Consider the following 26,296-nt stretch of genomic DNA (forward strand, 5'->3'; position numbering starts at 1 on the left):
GGTGGTTCGCGGAGCGGGCGGTTAAGCGGCGCGGCGGCGGGGGCGGCGCCCGGCGCTGGCTCCAGGCCCAGCCAGGCGAGAGCCCAGGAGGACGGCTCCGCGCGCCGGGGCCCGGGAGGCTGGCCCGCGGGGACGCGGCTCGGTAAACAGCTCCTGGTGTTGGCAACAGCCTGGCTGCGGGAGCGAGGGCCGCCCGGCCGCGCGCGCCCGTCCGCAGGGCCCCGGGGTGCCCGCCCTCGAGAGCCAGCCCCCTTCGCCTCGAGTTTGCCTGCCCTCCTTCCGCTCGACGGGTCGGGGAAGATCCAATTCTTCCCACCCCGCCCCAAGCATAAGTACAAACAAGGACCAGTTTTTCTTAATAAATTTATTCACAAAAAGTGAGATTGTAGAGTCCGGGGGCTGTACACGGGCAGGGCCTGGGGAGCTTTGTACATGGGGCCGGGAGACAAGGGGACCTCCAGGTGGAAGGGTACTTTTTAATAAAAAAAATAATGGGAGCTACAATCACCCCACCCCCTCCCCAATGAAAAAGACACAAAAATAGACGTCTCTGAGGTAAATGGGGAGCCTGGGGCTTAAGGGTGTTGAAAGGGTTTCACGGTCCGGGGTGTGGGGCGTCACAGGCCCCGGGGCGGCTCCTGCGTCAGCTGGTAGAACAGCACGTAGCCCTCGCTGGAGGCCACCTGGTTCTCACTGACCGGGGAGACCCTGGGGAGAAGGGGCGGGAGGGTGACGCTCCGGCCGGTCCCTCCCCGGCCGGCGCGCAGCGGGGTCAGGAGGCCCCGCCTCACCAGGCTCTGCCCTCCGGGGCTTCGCCTCGGGGCGGCGGGAGCCGCGGGAGGCTGTTCTCACCGAGAGTCGTTGTAGACGTGCCAGCCGGTCTGGCACCGGCACAGGGCTGTGTAGTGGCCGTAGTGGACGCTGCCCGAGTGGTTGCAGAGGGCGTACAGCTGGTAGACCGGGCTTCCTGCGGAGCGGAGGCGCGGGTTCCAGCGGCGGTGCCCACGCCCTCCCCCCGGGCGCTCCGGGCTCCCGGCAGACTCACCGGCCTTGTCACTGGCAAAGTCCCCTAGGCTCAGTCGCTGCAGCGGGAAGTCTACACCTACGGAACTTTTCTTGATGGAGCCTCGGGATGCGGAAAACCGATTAAGATCTAAGCCCTGGTTAAGGAGCATAGAGAAGAGGCGGCGGCCTCGAGGGCCCGCGCCCTCCCGCGTGCGCTCCGCCCGGTGGACGGCAGGGGGAGCTGGAGCTTCCCTGAGGAAGTCACTTCCCAGAGGCCCAGCCCCGCAAACGCGGGGAATGAGAAGAATCGACAGGAGAGGCGGAATTTGGAGATCAGGATACGGAGCACGAGGATTCGGGGGAATCTCTGTACTGTCAACTTTTTGGTACTTCGTGTTTTCTGCCGACAGCGGTCACATACCTGAATAAATGTCACTTAATGTTAGGTTACTGTGCTCCTCATGTTGAATGGCTTTTCCGACACCCTGACACATACAAACTTACCATGCTTCTCATTACTTCTGTATCCTCTGGGCCCCCTTTGCCCTACGAGTGCTAGGACTTACCGGAGACTCCAACACAAACCCCCACATAAAAGTATTCCCCATAGTAAGGCATCATGCAACCCCTTTTACGCATATGAAGCCCCCCAGGCTTGAGCCCCACGTACTGGGGCGTTTTCCGACTCGAGCTCTTCCTCCTTGGTGAAAAGGCTGAAACAGTCCCGCAGAGACACTTTGCCCCCAGCAAATCCTTTCTGGAGGGAAAGGGGAATGAAGATCAGCGTCTTCTGAATTTCCTTTTCCAACTCTTCTTAATCCAGGTTTCAATTCTCCAGAGACCCAAAGGGTTCCCTCCCACACCCTGGGGGTGGGTAGGGCTGGGTCACTGAACCCATGTCCCATCCACCCCTGGAATCCTCTGGAATCCCACCTTGGGGATGGGCAGGGACAGGTCACAAAAAACCTCGAAGGTCGTGGAGCGATACCCACAGGCCTGGCACTTGAGACAACTTTTCAACTGGCCCACAAACAGGTCTAGATAAAAGCAAAGAGCAGGAGAAAGTCACTGTGGGACGCTGAGATGCTTGTTCTGATTCCGTCTCTTCCCACACCCTTGCCTGACCTCCATCCCCACCACCAACACTCCTAACAAGCCTGTTCCACGTTTTCATCACCCGCCCTCTTCCCACACCTCTTGACAGTGTCATTTTCTCCCTCCCAAGCCTGCACCTCCACCCCCCACCCCCCTACCCCCCCCACCCCGAGCTGATTTCCCCCATTGCTGTGCTCATTCCATACCCACAATCTTGCTGTCCTCTCGCTCCAGGTACCGCTTCCACATTAGGTTGGCCCGGTCATCATCACTACCACAGATGAAGGGACATGGGAGCACCCATGAGACAGCAGGAAAACTGGGCACACGAACACCACTGAAATGATTCACAGAGCCCTGTACCCCACCCATACCTCAGCTCCTTCTCTAAATTTCAAGGAAGAGTCAAAGGAGTAATGCTTCAGAGGGCTTTCTGGGGAAAGCCAAGGTAAGAGGAAAAGGAAGGGATGCAGACAAGAGGCGCATGCTCTCTTCCTCCCTCGGGCTTCAAGCCCTCTATGTACCTTGTTGTAATTAATTATCCCCTCCTCCTTCCACATGGCGACAACCCCAGCACTGCCTTCTGCTCCACCTGCCTCAGCCCTCCCATTCTGCACGGCTTCTCAGACCATTCTCTAGGCCATGCATTTCCTGGACCCTATACCCTCAGTCTTGACTAACTCTGCTCTGGGAAGGAAAATGTTACCGGTAAAGTGCTGGGGAGAAGAGGGAGGGAGAGTAGCTTTACCTTAAGTCAGGTTCTTCCAGCAGAGCCCCTCCACAGCGGGGTGGACAGGGGGCTGGACTACTGGCCAGGATTGGTGGAGCCCGGCGGCCTCGTCGGTTGATTTCAAGGTGTAGCCGCTCCATGAGGAGCTTCAGGAACTCCTGGGCATCCTGCTGGCTACAGCCAAAGAGTATGGGCAACTGATCCCCCTAGTCCACAGACATAATCCCCTGCCAGACACTGGTCCCCACTTCCTGGATTAAGGATATCCCAAGGCTCAAAACAATGCTGCCAGGGCCCCTGCTTGGCCCTATCCCCAGATATGGCGAGAGAGAAATTCCATACCCTCCAGCTCTCCCACCTGTATCCAGAGAAGGAGGGAACGTATTTCTGGAAGACAGCTCGGAATCGAGTAGGATTCACAGCCTCACAGGAGTCAGGGTGCCACAGGGCACCAATCACATCTGCAAAGGCTATTAAGGTGGGAGCGAGAAAGGGAAACAAAGGTTAGTGACTAGAAGAGGCAAGCAAGAGGAGACTGAGGTGGAAAACAACCTTTACAAAGTAGGCGCCAGGAAAAAGATACAAATGCCAGATTTGAGGGCTGGGGCTGCCAACACTGGCAGTTGGACCTGCTAGGGGTTGGGGAGAAGAGGACTTGGGGGGGCAGGAGTTGTTGCCCCACCTTCAGTGAGCTCTTGGGCTCGGCCCCCTCCAGGCACCTCTTGCCGGAAGTCCCTTCGCAGACAGAAGTCCCGGAGAGGCCGAGTGCTGCTCAAACACTGTAGCACGGCATTCAGGAAGCACTGAGGAGCAGCAGAGACACTGCTGTTATCTCTCCAGACCAGGCCTAAGGAGCCTAGCAGAGCTTCAGAGCTCTCCTTCCCCAAGCCAGCAGGTTCCCACCCCCAGCACAGGTTCACATTCCTGTTAGACAGGAAGGACAGGAGAATGACTCTTACCGTGTTTCCCAGATTTCGGAGACCAACATGACCAGAGCCCAGAAGCAGTGTGTGATGAGCCTGGAAGGTCAGAGTGCAGTCAGCAGGTTCCCATATATCATGTGGCACTTTAACCTTTCAACAGCATGCTGCCCATTGCTTTGCCCACCCAATACTTCACCCCAAACTTTATCCTTTCTCTCACTGGGTATTGGGGTCTCCCTACCTCATTGGCCATGAGTAGTAAGCCCATCACAGCTGAATGTACCACGGATTCAGCCATGGCAGTCCCACCTGTTCCCCACTTACTCCTCTGCCCAGCTAGCCGGCAATGCAGCTCCTGGGGCAACTCCCCAAGCACTGGCATGGTTGCCCAGCTGCTCCCCACTCCCACCTTGCTGCTTCCAAGTCCCCCTCCTGCCCCCGTGGCTCCTTCCTGCCCCCTCTCCTGATAGCTCCAAATGCAACCAGCCTAGTTCATTTGGCTTGAGAAATGGGCAAGCACACTAGCTCACATTTTCTGAGCCCGCCCCTCCTCAGCTCCAGAGATTAATTAGGCCTAGGTAGTGTCCTAGGAGAGAAGGCTCTGCAAGGGAAAGTAAGGGCCTGGGGGACCCAAAAGAGAATTCCAAATGGTTGGGTTAATTTCCTAGGAACTGAAGTGGCGCAGCATGCTAGGGAGTGACAGACAACCCCAAAAGGGTACTTAAGTAAGGGAGAGAAGAGTCCAAATGCTGTAATGAGGGGCTAAAAAAGGAACTTGAGCCAGGCCGTGTGGATCCATGGCTGAACATCCACTGGAACCTGGAGGTCAGTTTCATCCCTGGTCAGAGTACATGCCTGGGTTGTGGGCTCAATCTCTAGCAGGGATTGTGCAGGAGGCAGCCAATCGATGATTCCCTTTCATCACTGATGTTTCTCTCTCTCTCCCCCTCTCCCTTCCTCTCTCTGAAATCAATAAAAAATAAAAAATAAAAAAAAAGGAACTTGGGAAAAGGGGCAAGGAAAGCCATACTATGGCAAGAAAGCTGGAGGAACATGAGAACGGAAGGCCACGTGTGCTGCAAGTCCTCACCGTCTTGTCATCAGAGTAGAAAGGCTCCGAGGGCCGGGCAGATAACACATGGAAAGTACCATGGGAAGCAGGGGGCTCCATCCGAATGCTGAGCAAGGTGGGGGGCCCAGGAAAGCCCCCGAGGCGGCGGAGGGAGGTGCTCCGTCTCAGAGTGGGTGGTTCCGGCCTGAGCGCCAGGCGGCTCAGCGCAGCCCCCAGCTCTCCAGCGCCTCGGTGCCCTCCCATTGGACGCAGGTCCCCACTGCTCACAGACTTGGATCGGGCTAGGTTGGTCCTGGATGGGAGAGGCAGAGCCACAGCTGGGGGTGGTGAGCCAGGCAGGGGAACTCCATGATCTGCCCGAAGGGGACCTCTGGTACGAGGGCCTGAGGTCCGTGCCCGTCCTAGCTCCAGTTTCTTGAGCCGTTCCTCAGGCGGACCTGGCCGGGGAGGCAGAGGCCGTAACATGGGGTTTGGCCCAGGGGCTGGGTTTCGGCGCTCCTTGCTGCGGGCCCGGGGGGCAAACGGTAGTTTGGATCCCACTCGAGGCTGAACATTAACAGGGGGCTCTCTGGTCCGGCCCAGGCGGTGCTCGGAGGCCTGGGGCATTGTGGACACCACAGGCTGGACCTGGGAGAAGAGGAGAGGTCGGCATGTGAGTATGCACGCAGGGGAAACCTAAGCCACCATACTAGCACCTGCATGCCCTGACGGCAGGAACCATGTTACCATATCAGTCACTGCACCCCCGGCACCTAGCACAATGTTCCACACCAAGTAAATACTTAGTATCTGTTGAGTACAAATGAGTGAGAGCCAGCGGCCCACTGCTTGGACTCCTATATTCCTCACTACCTCCCTGCAGAAAACAGCTTTACCGAGAAGCCGATGATAGCCCCCATCTCAGCTGTCTTTACCATCTAAACGCTCGTGACAAGGGCCCCCATACCTGGGAGGTCAAGTGGGATGTACCCAGACTCCCTTAGGCCCCCTGGTCAATGGGGGTGTGGGTGCAAGGACGACAGCCCAGAAGACAGCATCCCACCCTCAACCCCTGGCCCTCCGGGCTGCAAAGGAAGCCGACCAAATGGGTGACTTGCGACTCCCTCCCCCACCCTGGACCTCCAACGCGGTGCTGGGGCTCAGGCCTCGGCGGGAGGGCGGGCACTCCCTGACCCCCACCTCTGCACCTCCCGCACCGCGGCAGGGCCTCGGCGGGTCCGCCCCCCTCGAGGGCAGAAAGGCCGAGGCCGCTGATTGGCTCCGGAGCCCGGCGCTGTATTCCCCGCGGCCCCCGCAGCCCAGTTCCCCCGGGCCCGCCCGCCCCTGGCCTCGGCCTCGGGGGACCGCGTCCTCCCGGGTTCGGGGCATTCCCCCCCGCCGCCGGTAGTAACGCCGCGGCCCGTACCTGTCCCCTGGGGAGCGGCAGGGGAGCCCAGCCAGGGCCAGGCCCCAAGCTCAGGGCCGCCCCCCACTGCCCCCGTGCAGCATCCCCACGGGCCCGGCTGCAGCTTCAGCGGCAGCTGTCGCCCTGGTCGCTCCCGCCGCCGGGGCCGCCGCCATCTTTGTTGGTCCCGCCCGCCACCATCCGCCGGCTTCAGCGTCTCTTACAGCGCCTGCGCAACCGCGCTCGGACCGGCGCGCTTGCTTCCTTGGCGCTTGCGCGACCCCGCCCCTCGACTCCCCGGGCGACACCATGGAAACGCAGCCAACTTAAGAACCACCAGTTCTCAGCCTTGCCCAGAATTGCAGCAAACGAAGACCCTGAGGTATAGGGTCCCGTCACCTCACTCCGTGGCCCAAAGGATGTGATCTGACCACTGGAGCGTGGCCCCCGGGCTTGCAGCGCAGGTCCTTCCCAGGGAGCTGCGGCCGTGGGTTCAGCAGCAGGGACAGGACTATCCCCGTGGTATGCTGGGAAAGCCGGCCTTGCAAAGCCTTTCCTCAAGCACCTTGCACCTGAGGCTCCCCTCGAAAAGGCAAAGGAAGACCTCAGCAGCAGGGAGAGCAGTCAAGCCTTTTCCATTCACTCCCCAGCTCCTGACCAGAGCATCCTCCATCTCCCCCTCTCCCAAACGACTGCAGTTGTACATGTGTCTTGGCCTCCTCATCCACTGTTAACAACCGCCAATGAGAACCACGGGCCACCAGAGGAAGCAGCTTTTATTGATGAGTTATCTCCAGAAACCAAAACGACTATGTACCCACTTTCCATCACCCCTGTCCCTCCAGGACCTCACACTGCTCCACCCCGGGAAGGAATATAAATGGCCTTTTGGTTTTCCAAAGCCCCAGGTTTTCCCCTCCTGGTGTAGCCTTAGAGATTCAGTAGCAATACTGTTTGTTTGTTGTTGTTCCAACAATCCCTGCTGCAGCTACTTAGTAACAATTGTGGGTGAAGGAGAGTGAGGGAAGCCATTAGATGAGTAAGGGACACACAGGAAAACGGAACATAGCCTATCAAAGGTTATCCAGCCTCAGTGTCTTGATCCTTCAGTTGCATTTCTCTTTATGCTGAATAACACCTTTCTGAATCAGATCGGGGATTTCCACTGCCAGCCACGGACCCAGCTGCAATACAAGAGAGATCCTGTAAGATTACTACCACCTAGGCAATGCATTTTGTTCCATCAGAAGCTCCTTCCTAGAGAGATTCTAGGGGAACACTTACCCAAGGGACAACACTGTTATTTCTTGTTTATTCTCAGTTACTCTTCTTTTTTATACTTACTGATTTTGGGGGGTGGTGGAGGAGGAAGGGAGAAGGACAGAGAAGCATCGATGTAAGAGTGGATCAGTTACTTTTTTTATAGTTCTCAGGGTCTAACCCTTTCCCCCTCTTATATACAAAATACCCCAAACTTACCCCCAGAGCCATGAGATGAGCTAGTCCAAACTTGGGCACATTCCTGGCCCACAAAGGCTTAAAGTGATCAGTCAGACAAATTTTGCCACCCCTGAAAGAGACAAGAGGGAAGAGGTGTTGACATGCAAGGTTTACCATGAAACACAGCATCCTCTTGGGAGCACAAGACTGTTAGTGATCCAAACTGAGAACAAGTCAGCTAAGTACACTGCCCAGGCTTGACAGAAGGAGGCCTGGGGCCCCTCTAGGTCAGCAGACTCTGGGAAAACTCCTGCCTCCCAGGGGTCTTCCCTAAGCCCTTTTTTGACCATTCCCATCTCCTATTCAGTCCTACCTGTACATCTTGGCTGTTTTTCCATCCAGTTCAGGGACTGCAATTTCTGGGGCAGTAGTAGGATATGTGATTGGAATCTGGAGGAATTATAAAACCTTAATAAAAGAGAATCAGGATAGAAAGGAACTAATGTGCCCAGCCGGTGTGGCTCAGCTGGTTCAGTGTCATGCCATGCACCAAGAGGTCACCGGTTCGATTCCCAGTCAGGGCACATGCCCAGGTTGCAGGCTTGATCCCCAGTAGTGGGTGGGCAAGAGGCAGCTGATCGATGTTTCTCTCTCATCAATGTTTCTATCCCTCTCTCACCCTTCCTCTCTCTCTAAAATCAAAAAAATATTAAAAAAAAAAAAAAGGAAATAATGTAATTAGACCCACATTTCTTGGTTGAACTGAAATGTTTGGCAAACTCCATAAGCAGCATGTGCACACCATGATTCTGGACTTGGTAATCAGTAACTGTAACCTATGCTTGCTTCAAACCTCAGCTTTTACCTCCCATTTGAAAAGTTTTCTTTAGTCCTTTCAAGAAATCTTAGCTTGTTAACCTCCGTATTTCCCACTTTATCATACTCACATCAAACTCGATGTCAAACTCATATTTGAGGAGATCATGGATATACCAGCATTTTCCAAACCACCTAAAATAAAGACCAAACCTCAGTCCAATTTAACCACTCTGCTCATACTCAAATGACATCTTCTTGGCTTAAGTGACCAGCCTGGTAGACTCATGGGATTGGAACTGGGAAACTCTGGAGCTGTGGGAGTGGACACAGCCAATATGAGGCAGGGATGACCTGGTAGTGAGCTTTGAGACACTAAATGCTGAAGCCATGTAAGATTCCCACCCCAATATCCCCAGAGGGTCTGCCTACCGAGTCCCTTCCTTGTTAGACTCCAGTCGGAACCAATCGGTGTCTGCGATCTTGTTGCTCTCCACATACTAAAAGCAGAGGATCCAGTCTTTGAGGGGGAAGCTGGAACCAAGGGCAGTCCCCCTCCCCTCAAAAGAAAATTATGTGATTACTTTCTCTCTTAGTATTTTTACCAAACTTTTCAGACTTAAGCAAAATTAAAAACAAAGTTACACTGGTAAGCAGAGGACTAGCAACTTGCCCAGAACAGAGAATAGATTGCTGATGACTTCCAAATCTTTATCTTTAATCCAGATGTTTTCTCAGAGCTTTAGCCTCCAGTATCCAACTATATATACTGAAATTTCTATCTTTGTTTCACAGGTATCTCAAGCTCAGCATTTCCCTCTGTTCCTTCAGACCTATTTCTCCAATGCATCAATCTCAGATTACCACTCAGATTACCACACCAGAAACCTGGAATCATTCTTGACCTTCCCTCTCCTTTACTCTAGTCCATCAACCGTAACGATGTCCTGCTGATTTTACCTTCTGAATATTCTTGAAACCTACCTTTCCTCTCAGTTCTCACTATAACTAACTGCAGAGGTTAGATCACCTTTCTTTTGCTGGATTAATGGCAGCCTCCTAACTTGTTTCCTACTTTCAATCTTATCCCTGTCAATTCTATTTTCCTCTCTACTGCCACTGTGAATGATCTAAACCCAAATCTGACCATGTTATTCCTGAGTTAAAATCTTTAAAAGTACCCCAAAGCCTCCAAGATAAAATTCGAGTGCTCCAACCTACCTTTCAAACCTTGCTCACCACCCCCTGCCACACATTTGATGCTGTAGCAACTCTTAATTATGTTTCTTCATACACATCATGGTGTTTCTATCATCTATGCCTTTGTTCATTCTGTCCCTTTTGCCATGAATGTCCTTCCTTTACCTTCATGTTTTATCTGGCTGGCTTATGTTTACAGGATAAGTCTCAGCTCAAGCACTGCCTCTTCCAGGAAGCCTTCCCTGACCAGACCCAAACTGGATTAGGCATCTCACCCCCTGCTTCAAAACATCCAAGCAGTTTCTCAGCCTCCCTGTCTCCACTTAAACAATGTGTTTTAATGATCGTTTCTGTACCTCAGTAGGCTCTACCTTATTCGGCTTTGGATCCCCTTCCTAGGTACTAGGTGTATAATAAAGATTATCTTTAGTGAATGTCAGCACGTGGCAGGAAACAAGAGACCACTGACCAAACTTTTTTCTTACAGAGAAGGGAGATTAACTGAGAGCATGGCTCCTTCGTGACGGCGAGCTCAGCTCCGCGATTCTGCAACTACCACCTGCTTGAGTTTTCGGCCCTAACGCGTGTTCCTCCCCCAGGAGTGAAGGGGGGCAGAGAGACCACCTCCTCACGTCCGGGGGAGCAAGCGCCCGAGCCAGCGGGACACGTCACCTTCCCAGAGGCGCATCCCTAAAGTCAGTGCTGCTTTCAGACAGAAAGCCTGGTCCGACTGTGGCTCCCCACGCGAGTCTCTTCTGCGCTCCCCACCCCCACCCCCGCATTTCTACAGTTTCTATGAATTTGGGAGTTCAACTTTAAGAGCGGAAAGGGCTTCCACACGGAGCCTATTCCTAAGCACACATTACCGGTAACGCTTTTGCGACGCGAAAGGTCGCAGTAGCACAACTGACCCGGATAAGAGACTGATACTCCTCCTTGAGGCGCTGCACCCACAACTCCCGATCTCGAGGTCCGGCGTTAGTCTTCAGCACCGGAATCTCCGACACTACACGCCGGGTGGCCTCGTCCGCCATCTTGGGTGAGGGCGCAGGAGAAACGCGGAAGTGGTTTTGCCTGTCGTTTACATTCTGGGCGCAGCCATCTTTACTACGGGAAAATGGAGAGTTGGGCTGCCTTAAGACTTCCTCCAACGTGACCTTTATTTTCTAGTAGCGAAGACGAATTTGTCACCTGTTCGCAGGTACAACGGGAAGAACAGAATGGAAACGGACCACCCTGTCCTGAATATGGCGCTTATCAGTACCGCCCCCCTCCCAAACCAACCACCCACCCGGCCGACTGCTCAAAGCGTGGCTTCCGCTCATGCTCAGAGAGGTAATCCCCGAAACGCTTCCGGACACCTCCCCACACTCCGAGAGTTGTTAGAATTCCAGGCCTTTCTAGGCTCCGTTCCAGGCATTGTCTTCCTAAAACGCGCAATTCACGTTTTCGCGTCAAACGGCTTCCTTACTTTCCGAGTACTTAATCGGCCTCAGGGTCCAGGGCCAATGAAGTCATTCAAGAGGAAGGTATTGAACTCCTGGTAATTATTGCAAACCTTGGAGACTCAAAGTACAGTATGCGATCTGGGCCCCGAAGAATTAACACAGTTGAATTAGGGAATTATATTAACAAGTGCCAAGGAGCTGAGAGGTCACAGGAAGTCTTGGTCCAGCGTAGACATTTTTTTGGGTCTGGAATTAGTCCACCTAGGAAGGAATCATGCCTCCATCTCTAGTGCATGGCACACAGTAGATATTCAGCAATTCTTTTGCATAATTTTGTAACTTCTAGTTGGTTTTTAAACCTAAACGTATTCATTTGGGTTTTAATTTACATCTCGTTTACGCTGTTAATCGTTCCAGCCTGTTGCAATAATTTTGGGTCATATCCTATTGATCATAACATTCTGTAGCCAATCTACAAATGTGATAAGCATACTATGTATTAATTTCTAATGGCTGAAACCTCCAGTACAATGTTGAATAGAGAGCAGACATCCTTGTCTTGTTCTGATTTTAGGGGGCAAGCGTTGCCTTTCTTCATTAAATATGTTAGCTATAGGCTTTTCCTAGATGCCCTTTATCAAGTTAAGGAAGTTCCCTTTTATTCCTAGTGGTGAAGGTTTTAACCATGGACTTTTTCCAAATGCTTTTTGTGTTCATTGAGATTATGTGTTTTTTGTCTTTTATAGTATGCTATACAGTTTTTTCTTTAACATATGGGATATTGGATAAGGGTAAGACAAAGCTTTTTAGTATCTCACTGGAGCTCTCTCCAGGGGAAATAAAGATCAGTTTCCTCCTGGGTGTAGGCACTGTGGTGTGGTACAAAGTGCAGAAATTTGGAATAAGGCTTTGGAGATGGGGGAGGGGAAAATGGTGACATGTAGGTCAAACTTTGTTATAAGAATAAATTCTGAGGATCTAATATAAAGCATGGTGACTGCAGTTAATTTATTGTACATCTTAAAGTTGCCAAGAATATCTGTCATGGAATGAGAGAGGTATGTTAAACCTTGTGTTATGACTACAAATGTCTATTTTTTCTTGTACCTGTTATTAAATGCATACAAATTTAGAACTTCCTGGTAAATTGAACTTTTTGTTATAGAGTGCTCTTATTTATTCCTCGTAATGCTTTTTGCCTTCAGGTCTACTATATGTTGTTATATGTTCATTTGGTTTATGTTTGCATATATATTTTACTCTTTTACTTTCCACCTCTTTGTACCCTTATGTTTTAGGTGGCTCCCAGTGTCTTATATTAGTTATCAGTGGCTACTAAAACCCGTAAGGAATTAAAAAAATGTTTTTCATTTATTAGAGAGAAAAGGAAAGAAACATCGATTTGTTATTCCACTTGTTTATGCATTCATTGTTGCTTCTTGTATGGTTCCTGACTGGAGATCAAGCTCTGCAACCTTGGCTTATCAGAACGATGCTCTCATCAACTGAGCCACCTGGTGAGGGCCATAGGAATTGATTTTGGTGAAGAGTATGATGTAGGGGTCCAATATTCTTTCCCATTCAGTGTCCCAACAACATTTATTATATAATGCTATTTCCCCACTCATCTAAAGAGAGGTTTTTATCATACAAAATTTCCATATGAATTTGGGTCTATCACTGGACCTTCTATTCCGTTCCATCAATTTGTCTATTCACAGGGCATCATTCCACTGTTTTAATTATTGTAGCGTCATAATACAATGCATTTTTATATCTGGTTGGGTTAGCTTGCTCTGCTTTTTCAAAACTTTCAATTCTTATTTTAACACTTGAACTTTAAAATAAGCTTTATTTTTTAAAATCTTGCTGATATCTTAATCTAGATTATATTAAATTTATAGACAAATTTGGGAAATTGACATCCTTGTTTTCTCTATCCAAGAATACAATGTTACTTTTCATTTGTTCAACTTTCTTTTATGTGGGTAGCATTTTAAAATTTCATTCATACATATTGTGTACATTCTTGTTAAGGTTATTCCTAGTCATTTTATCTGTTTTGTTGCTATTGGGTCTTTTCTTTGGTTATATCTTTAACTTACTGTTTGCATATATAAAGAAAAGTTATTTCTGCATGTTATCCCTCCATTGTAATAAATTCTATTATTTGTAATACATATTTTTAAATGTTTTTATTGCTTTCAGAGAGGAAGAGAGAGGGAGAAATAGAAACATCAGTGATGAGAATCTATCAGCTGCCTCCTGCATGCCCCCGTTGGGGGATCCAGCCCACAACCCAGGCATACGCCTCGACCGGGAATCAAATTGTGACCTCCTGGTCTATGGGTCCACGCTCAACCACTGAGCAACACCAGCTGGGCAATTTGTAATATTTAGGTTGCTTCTTGAGTTATTTAGGTAAACAAACTGTTACACAATATTATTATTTTAGCTATATTAAAACACGTATGAATAGCTAAAACTTTGAAGAAACATGAAGAAATAAGGTAATGTGAGGAGTTAAGTTCTTTTTGTTATTTATAAGTTCATTAAGTAAAATATAATAGGATTCTTAGCATTTTAAACGAGTTCAGGGCCTAGATGCATGGTGTTCTAGAAGTCAGAAGTATTTTGTGAGTGATAGTGTGTCCCCTGTAGGTAATCTGAGGAATTCACAATATGGCACATGTCCACATTTTCAAAGAGGGAAATTTTAGATGAAAACCTGGAAACTGAATGACTAAGACTAGTGATTTTTAGTAACATTATAGAAGAGTTATTAAAGAGTGATTTATGAGCAATGAAAAAAAAAAGCAATAAACCTCAGAAGCCTACAGTGGTTCATCACAGTGATTCAGATTCCCAAGGGGCTGTGTTCTTTGCCTGCTGACCTTTTGCAGGTGTCTTCTCAGCCCAGAACACTTCCCAATATCTACAAGATGCCTGGCTTTTTCCTGTTCTTTAGGTTGCAGCTTCCATGCTGCTGCTGCTTCAAAGAGAGGCTTTCCCTGTTCATTCGTGTTTTTCTGTCACAGCACTGTTCTTTTCCTTCACAGCACTTTAAAAAAAATTGATTTTAGAAAGAGAGGAAGGGGGGAGAGAGACAAACAGACATCAATTGGCTGCCTCCCATTCTCACCCCGACTGGGGGATGGAACACACAATCTGGGTACATGCCCTAGTCGGGAATCAAACCTGCGACCCTTCCGTGCACAGGACAATGCTCCAACTGAGCCACACTAGCCAGGGCTCACAACACTTATCTCAATTTAAAATGATGTATTTCTTTTCTTAGCACCTGTCTACTCATGTAAACAGTGAGCTTCATGAAGTCATGTCTGCTTTGTTCACCAATGTGTATCCTTATCATATATGCCTGTCCCAGTCCCTGACATTAGGAAATGCTTAACATATATTAAGTGAATGACTGAATGACTTTCCTTGTGTCACTCAATTAACTAGAACATCATAGAGGCAGTATATCTTCATTTCAAGAAAAAACATGTTTCCTGATAGGTTCTTTGAAAAAGAGAATGGGCTAGAATATAGGAGCATTTTTATTTGATTGAACCACCAACCAAAGATGTGTTTAACCCTGGTCACGTAGCTCAGTTGGTTAAAACATCACCTGATACACCGAGGTTGTGTGTTCGATTCCCCAGTCAGGGCCATAAAAGAATCAATGAGTGCATGAGTAAGTGGAACAACAAACTGATGTTTCTCTCTCTCTAAAAAAACTTAAAAAAAAAAAAAAAAAAAGACTTGGTTTTCTAATTAGCTGGTTGTGATGGTAAGACAGGGCTGTATTTTGTCCTGGACTGTAGGATTACCAATGACTTAAAAAAGTCATTCCCATGGGGGCAGCAGAGAGCAGTTATAAAGAACTCCCTGAATTTCTGAAATCTGGTAAAACTTATATATCAATATTAGGTAACACTTATTGAGCACTCTACAATGACTTATGAGGTAGCTATATTTGCCCCTTTTACAAAGTAAGCTCAGAGAAGTTAAGGAACTTGTCCAAAGTCCTATCAGTGAAGGCCAGAGCTAGTGAATGAAGAAAACTAAACAGGTTAGGGAGCATTTTGGAAAGATTAGTTTTCAGTGACTGATTGTGGCCCCTACTCTTCTAACCAGAAATCAGGAGACACTGGAGTTCTAGGTTGAAGTTCAACTGAAATTAGGAGCCAGTATGAGACCTGGGTGAAAATGAGTAACTGGGGCAGCTTGGAGTTAATGGGATAACTAAGAACTAGAGAGGACAGTCCAGTCAGTAAGCAAGTCACTGTAGGATAAAGTTCAGGAGTAAAGCCCAGGCTGGGACACAGGGCTCAGTGGGCATGGAAGAGTTAAGAGGATACTTGTGACAACTGGTTGCTAAAAGGGTACGGACTGCTTTAAGGGAAGGTCTGGTTTGAAAATATCTTAATTCTCGCAGAGCAGGGAACAGCATGGACTGGGACAAGCAGACTTTATTCAGATCAGGAAAGATAAGAGATCTGCTATACTTTGAATTGGTATCACCATTCACTTGAAGAAAATATTTAATAGGGACATGGTAGCTATCTGAAGGGCTGACAATGGGCTATAACTCAGAGAGGGGAAAAATAGGACCAATAAGTGGAAGTAACAAAGAGGTAGACTTTTCTAAGTACAGAAGGACTTTCTAATCACTGAGAACTACAGCAGGTTGAGAACTATTTCAGAGGACATAGTGGAAATAGGAGATATGAAAAGTAGCTGAAGGGTACCAGCTTAGAGTCTAGTGAAGGAAGAGGTAATTGTGGGAATAGTGTGTTGAGAAGCAGGAAATGGATGGCAATGAGGGTCCAGGGAAAGGGACCAGTCTTTGAAAGCTGGAGGGATTTTTTTTCTCAGCTGAGGCTCCCAGGAAGAGATGGAACTGATGTAAAGGAAGTTTTTAGTTGAAGCAAGGAGAGGGTAGAAAAAGAACATAAGGCAAGAGATGAGGTTTTTGCTTGAACTATAGAGATGATGTAGTTTAGCCAGGGGTGAGCAGCTGTTCGGCTATGGCTAACCAAAGCTCTTTGTGTTTGAAGTATCCTCTCTACACAGTTGTCCTTGGCTTAGCAGTATTCGCTCCACTTCCCCTCTGGAAATCTGCTCAGCTCTGCTGACACTACGACCTCCTTAGCACCTGTTAAATCTCAAGGCCTTGGGTTGAAAGAGTGAACACCCAGCTCCCCTACCCCCCGAACAAAAAACATTCCTACAGATGCAGCCATGAATGGACCGACTAGCTTAGGAACACACAATTGTCCCAATGTCTGGACTTTGTAAAAAAATTCTAAGGTTTGGTCCCAGGCAAAAGAATTGAGTCCTTCAAGTCCTGTTAAAGGAAGGGGGAACCGTTTCCCCCTACAGGCTACCATGAGTGGAGTGGCTGTCACACTGTTAGAGAACGCAGTTTTCAGCAAGGACTCCCCTCTCCAGGCCTTTAAATGGGGTTGCATTAGGTTTGGAGAAGTGGGCTCATGAAAGGAATTACTACCATGATGCCAAGATTGCTAGGTGTGAAACCGCCTCAGGACAGGAATATGGAGAGGGTAGGAATCTAGGTTAACTACTGCCTGTGTCTGCCCTTTTTGTGGGCTTATGTAGGTGGGACACACCACCTTTCCATACATCACAGCTACTTCTGTCCTAATGACTCTGCCTCTGGGAAGAGCTGGGGAGCAACTGGTGAAAATGAAGATACAGGAAAGCTTATTTACAAAGGAACAGAGTTCCAGTGAGTATTGTGGAAAAAAATGAGTGGGGTAGAAATTGTTTTGTTTTTCTAATGAACATCTCTTCCCTTCAACCTTCTAAAGTAGGAATGGGTGGCAGGTGTCACCCTCCTCCTTGCTGTCCATTGTTGCTCTCAAACAAGTGCACACCCGTTTTCTTCCAAAAACTCTCCCCTTTGAAGCTCATGCCATTTGGCTCCAATACCCTCGAACCTTCATGCCTACAGAGGACTTCAGCACCTATTAAATAACTTCTCTCTGCTAACTCTTCCTATCATTGTGCTGTTTTTAGGAAAATTCATGCAATCCCTAGTTAGTTTTTGACCTTCTCAACTTCAACTTTCAATTCCTTAACTTCAGCAGTTCTGGCAACACAGGTTTTTCTTGATGGCAGCTTTAGGGATTAGAGGGTATCACTCTCAAGTGTGAAAACACTGGTGGTACCTGAGCTGGCTGGGGTCGACTTCGAGACCCACCATGGTGGAACAGCATGGATGTAGGATTCCATGAAACGTGGGGTACAGTTTTGACCTTTGTGCCAAGCTTCCAGAAAACCTGGGTCTGAGGCCAAAAGCACCTTTCCTGTTAGCTGCCTCTGGGGACATCTGAAAACTTTTTGGAACAACTCCCATCCTCTTGAAACACTCCCTTCCTTTTGATTGTGACAATTATCAACCAGTTTTTATTCTTCCCCATTGGCTGTTGCTTTTCCAAGATCCTCCAAGGCCTCCTCTTCTATTTGTGCTTTAAATGATGGAATTCCCTAGAGCACTCTTCTTAGTCCTCTGCTGTTCTCTGGGGAGCTTACCCAAGTCTATGGCTTCAGTAAGCCCTTAAATGTTCGTGATTCAGAAATTCTGGCCTATACATCACTGGAGTGTTTAAAAAGGAGTTTTCTATAAGAGGAATATTTATATAGTAAAACAAGTTCAAGCAGTAAAGATAGATCTAAAAAGTATGTTTCATCCCTCCCAGGCGCACTTTCATGGTGACTTTTTAAATGCCCGTGTAAATGTGCCATATGGATTGTTCTGCACTTCCTTTTTCCCCATTTAATATACTGTTCTCCTAAAGCTAGATATGTATATTAAACTGACATTAGGACATCTCCATCTGGTTATCCCAGTCCCCTAAGATTCCTCTTTCTTTGGAATTCTCCCTCATGCTACCCCCTACTGCTGGTCTCTTTTTACAGTCAACACCATAAAAAGTCTTTATATCTACACTGTACATTGTGCCTTTCCAGTCATTCGATTTACTTCAGTCTGATTTCTAACCCACCATGTCTCTGAAACAGATTTCTCCAAAATTACTAAATTACTTCCTTGTTGCAAAATCCAGCAGACATATTTTGGTCCCACCTTACCTGATCTGTTGTTAACCCTTTGATCGGCTTCCTTGATACTTCTTTCCTGTCTTTGCCCCTAGTCAGTGGTCCTCTTTTCGGATTCCTTTTCTCATCTCATCCTGAAGGGCGGGTATTCCTCTCTCGGCCATCTTACTTCCATGGCTTCAACAACCATTTCTATTCACACACACACACACGCTCACCCACTAGACCTTTCCTCTGGGTTCCTAGCCTACACTATCTGATATTCCATTATCTAAGATAACCCACAGGCACCTAAAACTCATTCCCCCTCCTAAACAAAAAACGTCACCATTCCCCAACTGTCGAAGTCAGAACACTGGGCAATAGCTTTGAATTCCTCCCTCTGCTGCACACCTATTTCCAATCTCTCTTTCCCATCCGCACGCTCCTTTCTATAGGACTGACAAGAGCTTCCCAATTGTCCTCTCCAGTCCACGATCCCCACTGCACTAGTGGTCTTCCTAAAATGCAAACATAATTATGCACACCTCTGCTCAGACTCTTCAACGTCTATCTGTGCTCTCAGGGTAAAACCAACCAAGTCAACCAACTTACAAGGCCTTGTGTAATCGGGTCCCCCAGTCTCACAGGCCACACCAGGCTGACCAGGCCCCTCGCCCCCACTTCCCAGGAGTGCAGGCCTCAGCTCGGGCGACCCATCCGGAGCAGGTGGTCAAAAAAGCAGAGTGAAATCCGAGAGCGTTTGAAGAGCGCGCGGCGCCGCGAGCCCGGGTGTCCCGCGCGTCCGGGTTAACAGGAAGTTCAGAGCAAAGGTCATGTCCAGACCTCGAACCTTCCGCTCAGTTCGCGACAACCCGACCCGTCCTATTCCGCCCTCATGAGCCATGGCCGCCTGCCCGTCCGCCAGAGGGTCTTCGAGTCGACACTCGCCGGCTCTGGCGCCACCGACGTTCCCACACGCACGAGCGCGGCCCTTTCCCCGCTCCCGTGGCCCCGCCGCCGCGTCGCTCAGCGAACACTCGCGCTGTCGGCTGCCCCAAAGCAAGATGGCCGCCAGCCCATTCCGGCCGCGCAGTGAAGCCGGGCCCGCCCCGCGCACGGCCGCCGCCAGGCTGCCCTCACCTGGCATGGCCACTCCGCTCCTGCCCGGCCGCGGTCCTGAAGCCGCCGCGGGCCGGCCCGCAGCCGGCCGGGTTCCGGAGGCGCCGCTCTGGACGCAGCCTCTCCCCGCCCCCGCCCGCCTCGCGCCTCCGCTCCCCTCCCCCGGCCCCACGCCCGCGGCGGCGGCGGCAGGGGCAGGAGCCCGGATGCGGCGCCGGGAGGCGGCGGGGGGAGCGGCGCGGATGGATCCAACATGGCGGCGCCGAGCCTGAGCTCGGGGTGAGGCGGCGGGGCGGCCGGGCGGCCGGCGTGGGGAGGGGGCGCGAACGGGCCGGGGCGGGGCCGGGCGGGCCGCGAAGGGCCGCGGGAAGGAAAGTGCGGGGAGGCGGTGGCGACGTCCTGCCCGGGGCCCTGGGAGGGAGGTGGCGGCCGCGGCCAGGTGGGGGAGGGGCGAGGCCGGGGGGCGTGCGGGAGGCCGGCGGGGCGGGGGCGGGGGCGGGGGCGAGGCGGCCGCGGGGCCGCGGGGCCGCGGGGCCGCGGGCGGGACGCGTGGGAGGCCGGGCGGAGCGGGGCTGCGGCCCCGCCGGGACGCGGGGTGGGGGCGGAGGGGCGGCCGGGGTGCGGAGGGAAGGGCTGTGGCGTGTGGTCGGAAGGAGGGCGGGTTCCTGGGAGGGGTGTTGTGAGACGTGGGAAAGGGAGGGTCGGACTTACGACGTTCGGGGGAGGGTTTGAAAGTGTTAAATTGGCTGTGGAGGGGGCAGGGCCTACGGCAGAATTTGGGTGGAATGGGAGAGAACGGAGGTTTGGGGAGTGGAGAGCCTGTTGGTGTGACGAGGTAATGGGGAAAGTTTGGGAGGGAGCGGAACGAGCTGGGGGACAGGACAGTGGGGCTGCGTGGTAATAAAGGTTTGGGGGTTACCTTCCCCCGCGGAAAGGAAGACGGAGCAGACTTAAGCAGCATCAGTTGCAGTCAGTTCTGATCGCCAGGCCTTCAGCTTTTAATAAAGTGAGAAGAGCGTAGGGAACGGTCAGGTGGGTTTGGAGAATTGGGGTTGGCTGAGGGTTAACTGGGTTTTATCTCAAAGGCTTCCTAGCTTACCTCTTGTTTTTCTGGTTTTGAAACGACGGGAAAAGGGGGAAGCTGGTGTGACGCGAGAGCAGTAGGAGTAAAGGAGTTTTCTAGTTTTTAGCAGCGCGAGAATAAGGAAATAGTCTAAGGAGATAGTCGTGCTGTGTGGGAGCCCTGTATCTAAAGTGGAGACTCTGGAAGTCTGAAAAAGGGAACAGGAAACACAGGATGGCATCTAGAAAGCCAGGCTTATTAAATGACTGCTTTAGTTTCCAGACCTTTCTTTTGCTGTTTGGGTGCTAGGAAGGCGGGGTCAATATTTACATTGAAAATGACCCTGGTGAAATGTAGATGTCTGAGTGGATGCTGCCCTAGTGAATATTTTGTTTTCACTTTGTGCTAGGTATAAGAGAGGGCTAAGATAGAATTTGGAGGGTAGTTCTGGTCTGATAAGTGAAGTAATTGATGGAAAGTTCCTCCTTTGGCTGTAACACTTTACCCAGTTCTCCCTAAAGATGAAAGTTAACATTAATATTGTAACAAAGTTATGTGGATTTCATAAGAAATTGAGGATTCAGGTGAGAATGTGTCAGAGGATAATTGGTTTTCCCACAAGTTGTTGAATTTGGGACCTTTTTTTTTTTTTGAAAAAAATGTTTTTATTGATTTCAGAGAGAGGAAGGGAGAGGGAGAGAAACCTCAATGCAATGGGAGTCATTGATCAGCTGCCTCCTGCATGCCCCCTACTGGGAATGGAGCCCACAACCCAGGCATGTGCCCTGACGGAATGAAAGCATGATCTCCTGGTTCATAGGTTGATGCTCAACTACTGAGCCACTTGGGCGGGGCAAATTTGGGACCTTTCTTGCTATGAGCCATTGAGTCTGGAAGTTTTTGGAGTTATTTTTTGGTGTGAATTGGCTGGTGGAGAGTTAGTGAAGCATGGTGACTTTGTTGGGGGTGAGTTCTCTTACTTAACTTGGAGGGGATCATTTCCATAAAAATGGCTTTAGGCTTGTCTATGTATTTTTGTAACTAAGATTGACAAAGACTTTGGGCCTTTGAGGTTTCCAAAAAAAGCTTAAAAATTGACTCCCCCCGTATTTGTTTTTGTTTTGTTTTGTTGATGGCTTCGAACCTTCTGCTAGGAAGAGACCTGGGAAATTAAGTTTCTGGCAGAGGTAAGTCTGGAACTTTTTTATTGTTTTCAAACAATGGAAAGGAGTGGAAATGGCATGAGAAATGTATTGGGGTTGAGCTCGGTAATGGGGTAGATGGCAGGAAAAATGAGTTTTCACCTACCAAACTGAGTGCATATGGTTTGTTTCGGTAACTGGATATAAATAGGAGGGAAAGGAGAGCAGAAATTAGGTGTGTTGGGGTAAGTCCCCAGCTTTGTTTTGTTATATAGTCTTGTTGGTTAGCTCTAAGAGAAACATTTTTTAACGTGTGGAACATTGCACTAAGTACAGTGTCTACTAAATGTTGTCCTTGGAAGTTTGCTGATGCACTTTCCACGCTTACTTTTTTTTAATATGCTTTTATTGATTGAAGGGAGAGAGAGCGAAACATCAATGATGAGTCATTGATCAGCTGCCTTCTGCACTCCCCCTGCTGAGGAACGAGCCTACAACCCAGGAATGTGCCCTGACGGGAAATCGAACCTTGATCTCCTGGATCCTAGATGGATGCTCAACTGCTGAGCCGTGCCCGCCTGGCTCACTCTTTCTTCTAGTTGTTTAGGGCATCACTTCATTTGTTCTTCCACATAAGGGCTTCTGGGAGAGTCACATACCTCTAGTTTTGTAAAAATAGGGATATCTTTCCCTACTGGGATGAGGCTCGACTGCTTGGAAGTAGAAACCTAATAGAATGACCAGTCAAGTAAATCCAGTAGATACACAGACTGTCCGTCAGTTCTTGGCTGCTTTGACCTCCCTAAAGAGAACAAACTACAACTCTTAAGAAATGCAGCAGTTCATCAGAATAAAGGATTATTTGGGGGAAACTATAGGGAGGACTCATGTTAGGATCTCAGTTGGACTCAAACCAGCCAGCAGGCTTAGGACTCGCATTTACGGGAATGTGTCTCATGGTATCTGACGTTATTTCAGACGCCAAGCAGTTCTTGTTCACCTTCTGTTTGTTCTCCTCACTCCTCTGGTACCTTCATCCAGGTTCTCTGTACAAGTTAAGCTAAGTTTCCTTGCTTCATCGCCACAGAAGGTGGAGTGTATTTTGGTTTAAGAGGAGGTTGTCCATTTTCTTTTCATGTTGAAGTTAGATTCTTGGAACTCCTGTCTGGATTGCTGAGTGAATGAACTCACCATCCTAGATGATACGTAAGTGGGGAGGGCTGCTTATTACCTAGCCTTCTGACATTTCTCCCAAGGACATGGCCTTGGGAAACTTAGGCCTCTTCTCCATTTTGCTTCATTGAATGAGTCTCATCAGCAGCTTAACAAGGAAAGGTTGGCTACTGGTCTAGTTTTAGGACTTTCAAGATGGCTGTGAGGGTTAATTGTGGGATCCTTTGTATCTGTCTTGCACAGGATGGCATTTCTCTTATCTTCACAGAGGTCCAGATTGAACTAGGTCAAATTAGACCTCCCAGGATGGGGCAGAGCAAGTGTTGCCCTGCCACCTGCTATTTACCTGAATGGCAACAGCAGGTGGTAGAGACCGAGGTTGGAGTGGGATGGAACTCTGTGTGCCAGTTGGACTGAGGAGTTAAGTGAGTCTGTGTGACTGGCTTTTCTTTTCTTTCGGAATACTGCTTGATGGGCTTGTGTTAGAGCGACCAAGTGGCTTTATTCTCCAATCTAAGGTGGAAAGTGACATGTTTTCTCTACTATGCTAGACCTTTATCATGCTCCATATAGAGTAGGGTCTCATTCTCAGCACTCTTGACATTTTGGGATGGATAATTCTTTGTTATGGGGGACTATCCTGTGCATTGTAGATGCTTAGTAGTGTCCCTGACCTCTATTCACTGCTTGCCAGTAACACCCTCCCTTATATCACCATATGACAGTCTAAAACGTCTCCATACATTTCTGAATGTCCCCATGGAGGGCAAAGTTGCCCCTGGTTTAGAACCACTGACCTTAAAGCTCTGATAATTTCAGGCACCTTAAATGATCCGGCCTGGGAATCTAGGACTGAAAAGTGGCTGTTTTTCCCCTCAAATGCAAGAAGTTAACCCTCAGAGAATTGAGGCCTGTTATAGAATTTTGTCCATTGATGAATAATTAGGACCACAGTGCTCTCTTGTATTTCTGTCGAATTTTCCAATGGCCTATTATATGGGGCAATATTTCATTTCTTGGGGTTTAAGTCAGGACACTTTGAATTAAGGAGCTCTGAAGCAACCTGGCTTTCTGATTGGTTGAATGTGAAACCTGTCAGTCTGCTTTTCTGGGATCCTCATAATCAACAGCTGGCCAAAGGGAACAGGTGGGATAGGAACAACACGTTGTAGGGGCTCTGAGGAGGCTTGGTTTTCCCATGTTGCCTGATATAAGCAAGAAGTTATTTTCCTTCTGTCTCCTGTACCTAGAAACTGCATTAGGTGAAACAAGAGGAAGAGACATGAAAATCCAGTCTATAGTTGAATAGCTGTTTTCCCAGCTGTTTTGTGAGAGAGACATATTGGTTGCCTCCTGCACCTGCCCTGACCAGGGCTGGGTGTGGAGCCTGCAACCCAGGTACATACCCTTGACTGGGAATCAATCCCGAGACCCTTCAGTGAGTGGGCTGACGTGCTAACCACCGAGTACGCCGGCAAGGGCTAGGCTTTATTTTTAAATAAACACTTATTAAGCACTGCACTGCGCTAGGCATTGTGTTAGCACTGACAGGCTCACAGGTTCTTTTTGCATCCTTACAGTGTGGTGGGGATTGCAGCTGCTGAGCAGGGACTCTGGAAAGTATTGTGCACCTGAGCCCCCAGCATGGCGGGCCTGAAGCGGCGGGTGAGCCATGTGTGGCCGGAAGAGCATGGGGAGCAGGAGCATGGACTGTACAGCCTGCATCGCATGTTTGACATCGTGGGCACCCACCTGACACACAGAGACGTGCGCGTTCTTTCCTTCCTCTTTGTTGACGTTATTGATGACCACGAGCGTGGCCTCATCCGAAATGGACGTGACTTCTTATTGGCGCTGGAGCGCCAGGGCCGCTGTGATGAGAGTAACTTCCGCCAGGTGCTGCAGCTGCTGCGCATCATTACTCGCCATGACCTGCTGCCCTATGTCACCCTCAAGAGGAGGCGGGCCGGTGAGGGGCACGGGGCTGGGGACTTGGGCATTGGGCTGGAGTCCCAGCGGGAGGTAGCACTGACCCTGGGGGGTACCAAGACTGTTATAAGGCCTGTTGGAGGGTTGGACCAGATGAGAGGGGTGCATTTTCCCGAATGACTCCCTCTCCCCCTACAGTGTGCCCTGATCTTGTAGACAAGTATCTGGAGGAGACATCAATTCGCTATGTGACCCCCAGAGCCCTCAGCGATCCAGAACCAAGGTCTCCTCAACCCCCTAAAACAGGTGAGAGGATATTAACACTCCTAATTTCCATTAAGAAAGAGGACGTGGAACCTGTCATAGTCCCACCTTAAATGAAAGGACCCTGCCCCCTACACAGCCCCCTAAAAATCAGTGACGCTCTATTGTGTCCCCTAGGTCCTGTGATTGTTGCCACCTTGTGTCCTCCTCCTAGGTCACATTGTGGATACTGCATTTCTAGCTACGTCTAAATGATTCCTTCCTCGTTCCAAGAGAAGTGTTTGAGCATTTACCCCACTGTCTTCTCCCCTGGTCAGTGCCTCCCCACTATCCTGTGGTGTGCTGCCCCACTTCGGGCTCTCAGATGTGTAGCAAGAGGTCAGCTCGAGGGAGAGCCACACTTGGGAGCCAGCGAAAACGCCGGAAGTCAGTGACACCGGATCCCAAGGAAAAACAGACATGTGGTAAGAAGTTCAACGGTCCCAAAGGGATGCTCATCAGTGTGAGGCCCGCTTTGAGTGCTGTTACAGAGTGAGGTTGAGTGGTGGTCTCTGGGGGTAGAATTCCTCTATCTTTGTGACAGACTACTTTTCAACTCTTTTTAGTTAACACTAGATTAGAGGGACGCCATCATGACATCCTTACTGTAGGATGAACCCATCACGGTGGAGTATGAAAACGACTGTGCCTGTTAACTAGGAAACTATCTCCCAGAAGCAAGGTGCTGCTTGAGTGATGGGCTAATGTGACCTGGGCATGGCCTATTTAAGGGAACCTCCTGTATTCTGGGAGATTCAGAAATACCTAGAAAAGTAGTCCTGGGTAAGAGTAGGGGAGCTAACAGGTGTTGTCCAACGTTGCTGTGCTCTTTCAGCCTTTCTTGTACTCATCCCTCATGGCAACCTCTTCTGTCTCTTCTCTTTCCTGCAGACATCAGACTGCGGGTTCGGGCTGAATACTGCCAGCATGAGACTGCTCTGCAGGGCAACGTCTTCTCTAACAAGCAGGACCCACTTGAGCGCCAGTTTGAGCGCTTTAACCAGGCCAACACCATCCTCAAGTCCCGGGACCTGGGCTCCATCATCTGTGACATCAAGTTCTCTGAGCTCACCTACCTCGATGCATTCTGGCGCGACTACATCAACGGCTCGTTACTAGAGGCACTGAAAGGTGTCTTCATCACAGACTCCCTCAAGCAGGCTGTGGGCCATGAAGCCATCAAGCTGCTGGTGAATGTGGACGAGGAGGACTATGAGCTGGGCCGACAGAAACTCCTGAGGAACTTAATGCTGCAGGCCTTGCCCTGACCTTCCCTCATGGGACTGGACCCACCACTCACCTCTGGAGCATATGTACTGTTCTGGGGTTTGTTCTCTCCCCTTCCACCTGATCACACCCCTGCTTTTTTTTTTTTTTTTTTTTTTT

General features: G+C 49.7%; 3 protein-coding genes across 13 annotated transcripts; 1 reads left to right on the forward strand and 2 right to left on the reverse strand.

The window, feature by feature from the left end:
• Nucleotides 1-345: 345 nt before the first annotated feature.
• Nucleotides 346-6,408, reverse strand: USP21 (ubiquitin specific peptidase 21; the record flags this gene model as incomplete). 2 transcript variants are annotated; one of them, XM_081122069.1, is made up of 13 exons in its annotated part: nt 346-708; nt 853-967; nt 1,046-1,153; nt 1,348-1,426; nt 1,676-1,762; nt 1,939-2,042; nt 2,307-2,371; nt 2,849-3,004; nt 3,189-3,300; nt 3,513-3,633; nt 3,790-3,849; nt 4,844-5,452; nt 6,231-6,408. In XM_081122069.1, 12 exons carry the CDS (start codon nt 5,429-5,431, stop codon nt 618-620), a joined length of 1,686 nt encoding a protein of 561 aa, XP_080978195.1. In that variant the 3' UTR covers nt 346-617. The 2 variants fall into 2 exon arrangements, with proteins under 2 accessions (XP_080978195.1, XP_080978194.1); XM_081122068.1 differs by lacking the exon at nt 6,231-6,408 and having other exon boundaries at nt 2,307-2,437; nt 4,844-5,431.
• Nucleotides 6,409-6,967: 559 nt separating this feature from the next.
• Nucleotides 6,968-19,515, reverse strand: UFC1 (ubiquitin-fold modifier conjugating enzyme 1; the record flags this gene model as incomplete). Of its 5 annotated transcripts, none has more annotated exons than XM_081122092.1 (7): nt 6,968-7,393; nt 7,689-7,779; nt 8,023-8,099; nt 8,597-8,660; nt 8,898-8,965; nt 10,577-10,767; nt 19,322-19,515. In XM_081122092.1, the coding sequence occupies 7 exons, from the start codon at nt 19,326-19,328 to the stop codon at nt 7,316-7,318; spliced, it is 576 nt and encodes a 191-aa protein (XP_080978218.1). In that variant the 3' UTR covers nt 6,968-7,315. The 5 variants fall into 5 exon arrangements, 4 of the variants coding, with proteins under 4 accessions (XP_080978218.1, XP_080978215.1, XP_080978216.1 ...); XM_081122089.1 differs by lacking the exon at nt 19,322-19,515 and adding an exon at nt 10,857-10,990 and having other exon boundaries at nt 10,577-10,772; XR_013997757.1 differs by lacking the exons at nt 8,023-8,099; nt 19,322-19,515 and adding an exon at nt 10,857-10,990 and having other exon boundaries at nt 10,577-10,772.
• Nucleotides 19,493-26,296, forward strand: DEDD (death effector domain containing). 6 transcript variants are annotated; one of them, XM_081122083.1, is made up of 6 exons: nt 19,493-19,579; nt 21,518-21,550; nt 24,259-24,647; nt 24,806-24,913; nt 25,189-25,335; nt 25,802-26,296. In XM_081122083.1, the coding sequence occupies exons 3-6, from the start codon at nt 24,323-24,325 to the stop codon at nt 26,176-26,178; spliced, it is 957 nt and encodes a 318-aa protein (XP_080978209.1). In that variant the 5' UTR covers nt 19,493-19,579; nt 21,518-21,550; nt 24,259-24,322; the 3' UTR covers nt 26,179-26,296. The 6 variants fall into 6 exon arrangements, with proteins under 6 accessions (XP_080978209.1, XP_080978213.1, XP_080978210.1 ...); XM_081122084.1 differs by lacking the exon at nt 19,493-19,579 and adding an exon at nt 20,076-20,135; XM_081122086.1 differs by lacking the exon at nt 19,493-19,579 and adding an exon at nt 20,313-20,332.

Source organism: Miniopterus schreibersii (genome assembly GCF_964146895.1).
Source record: "Miniopterus schreibersii genome assembly, chromosome: 19".
Taxonomy (NCBI): Eukaryota; Metazoa; Chordata; class Mammalia; order Chiroptera; family Miniopteridae; genus Miniopterus; species Miniopterus schreibersii.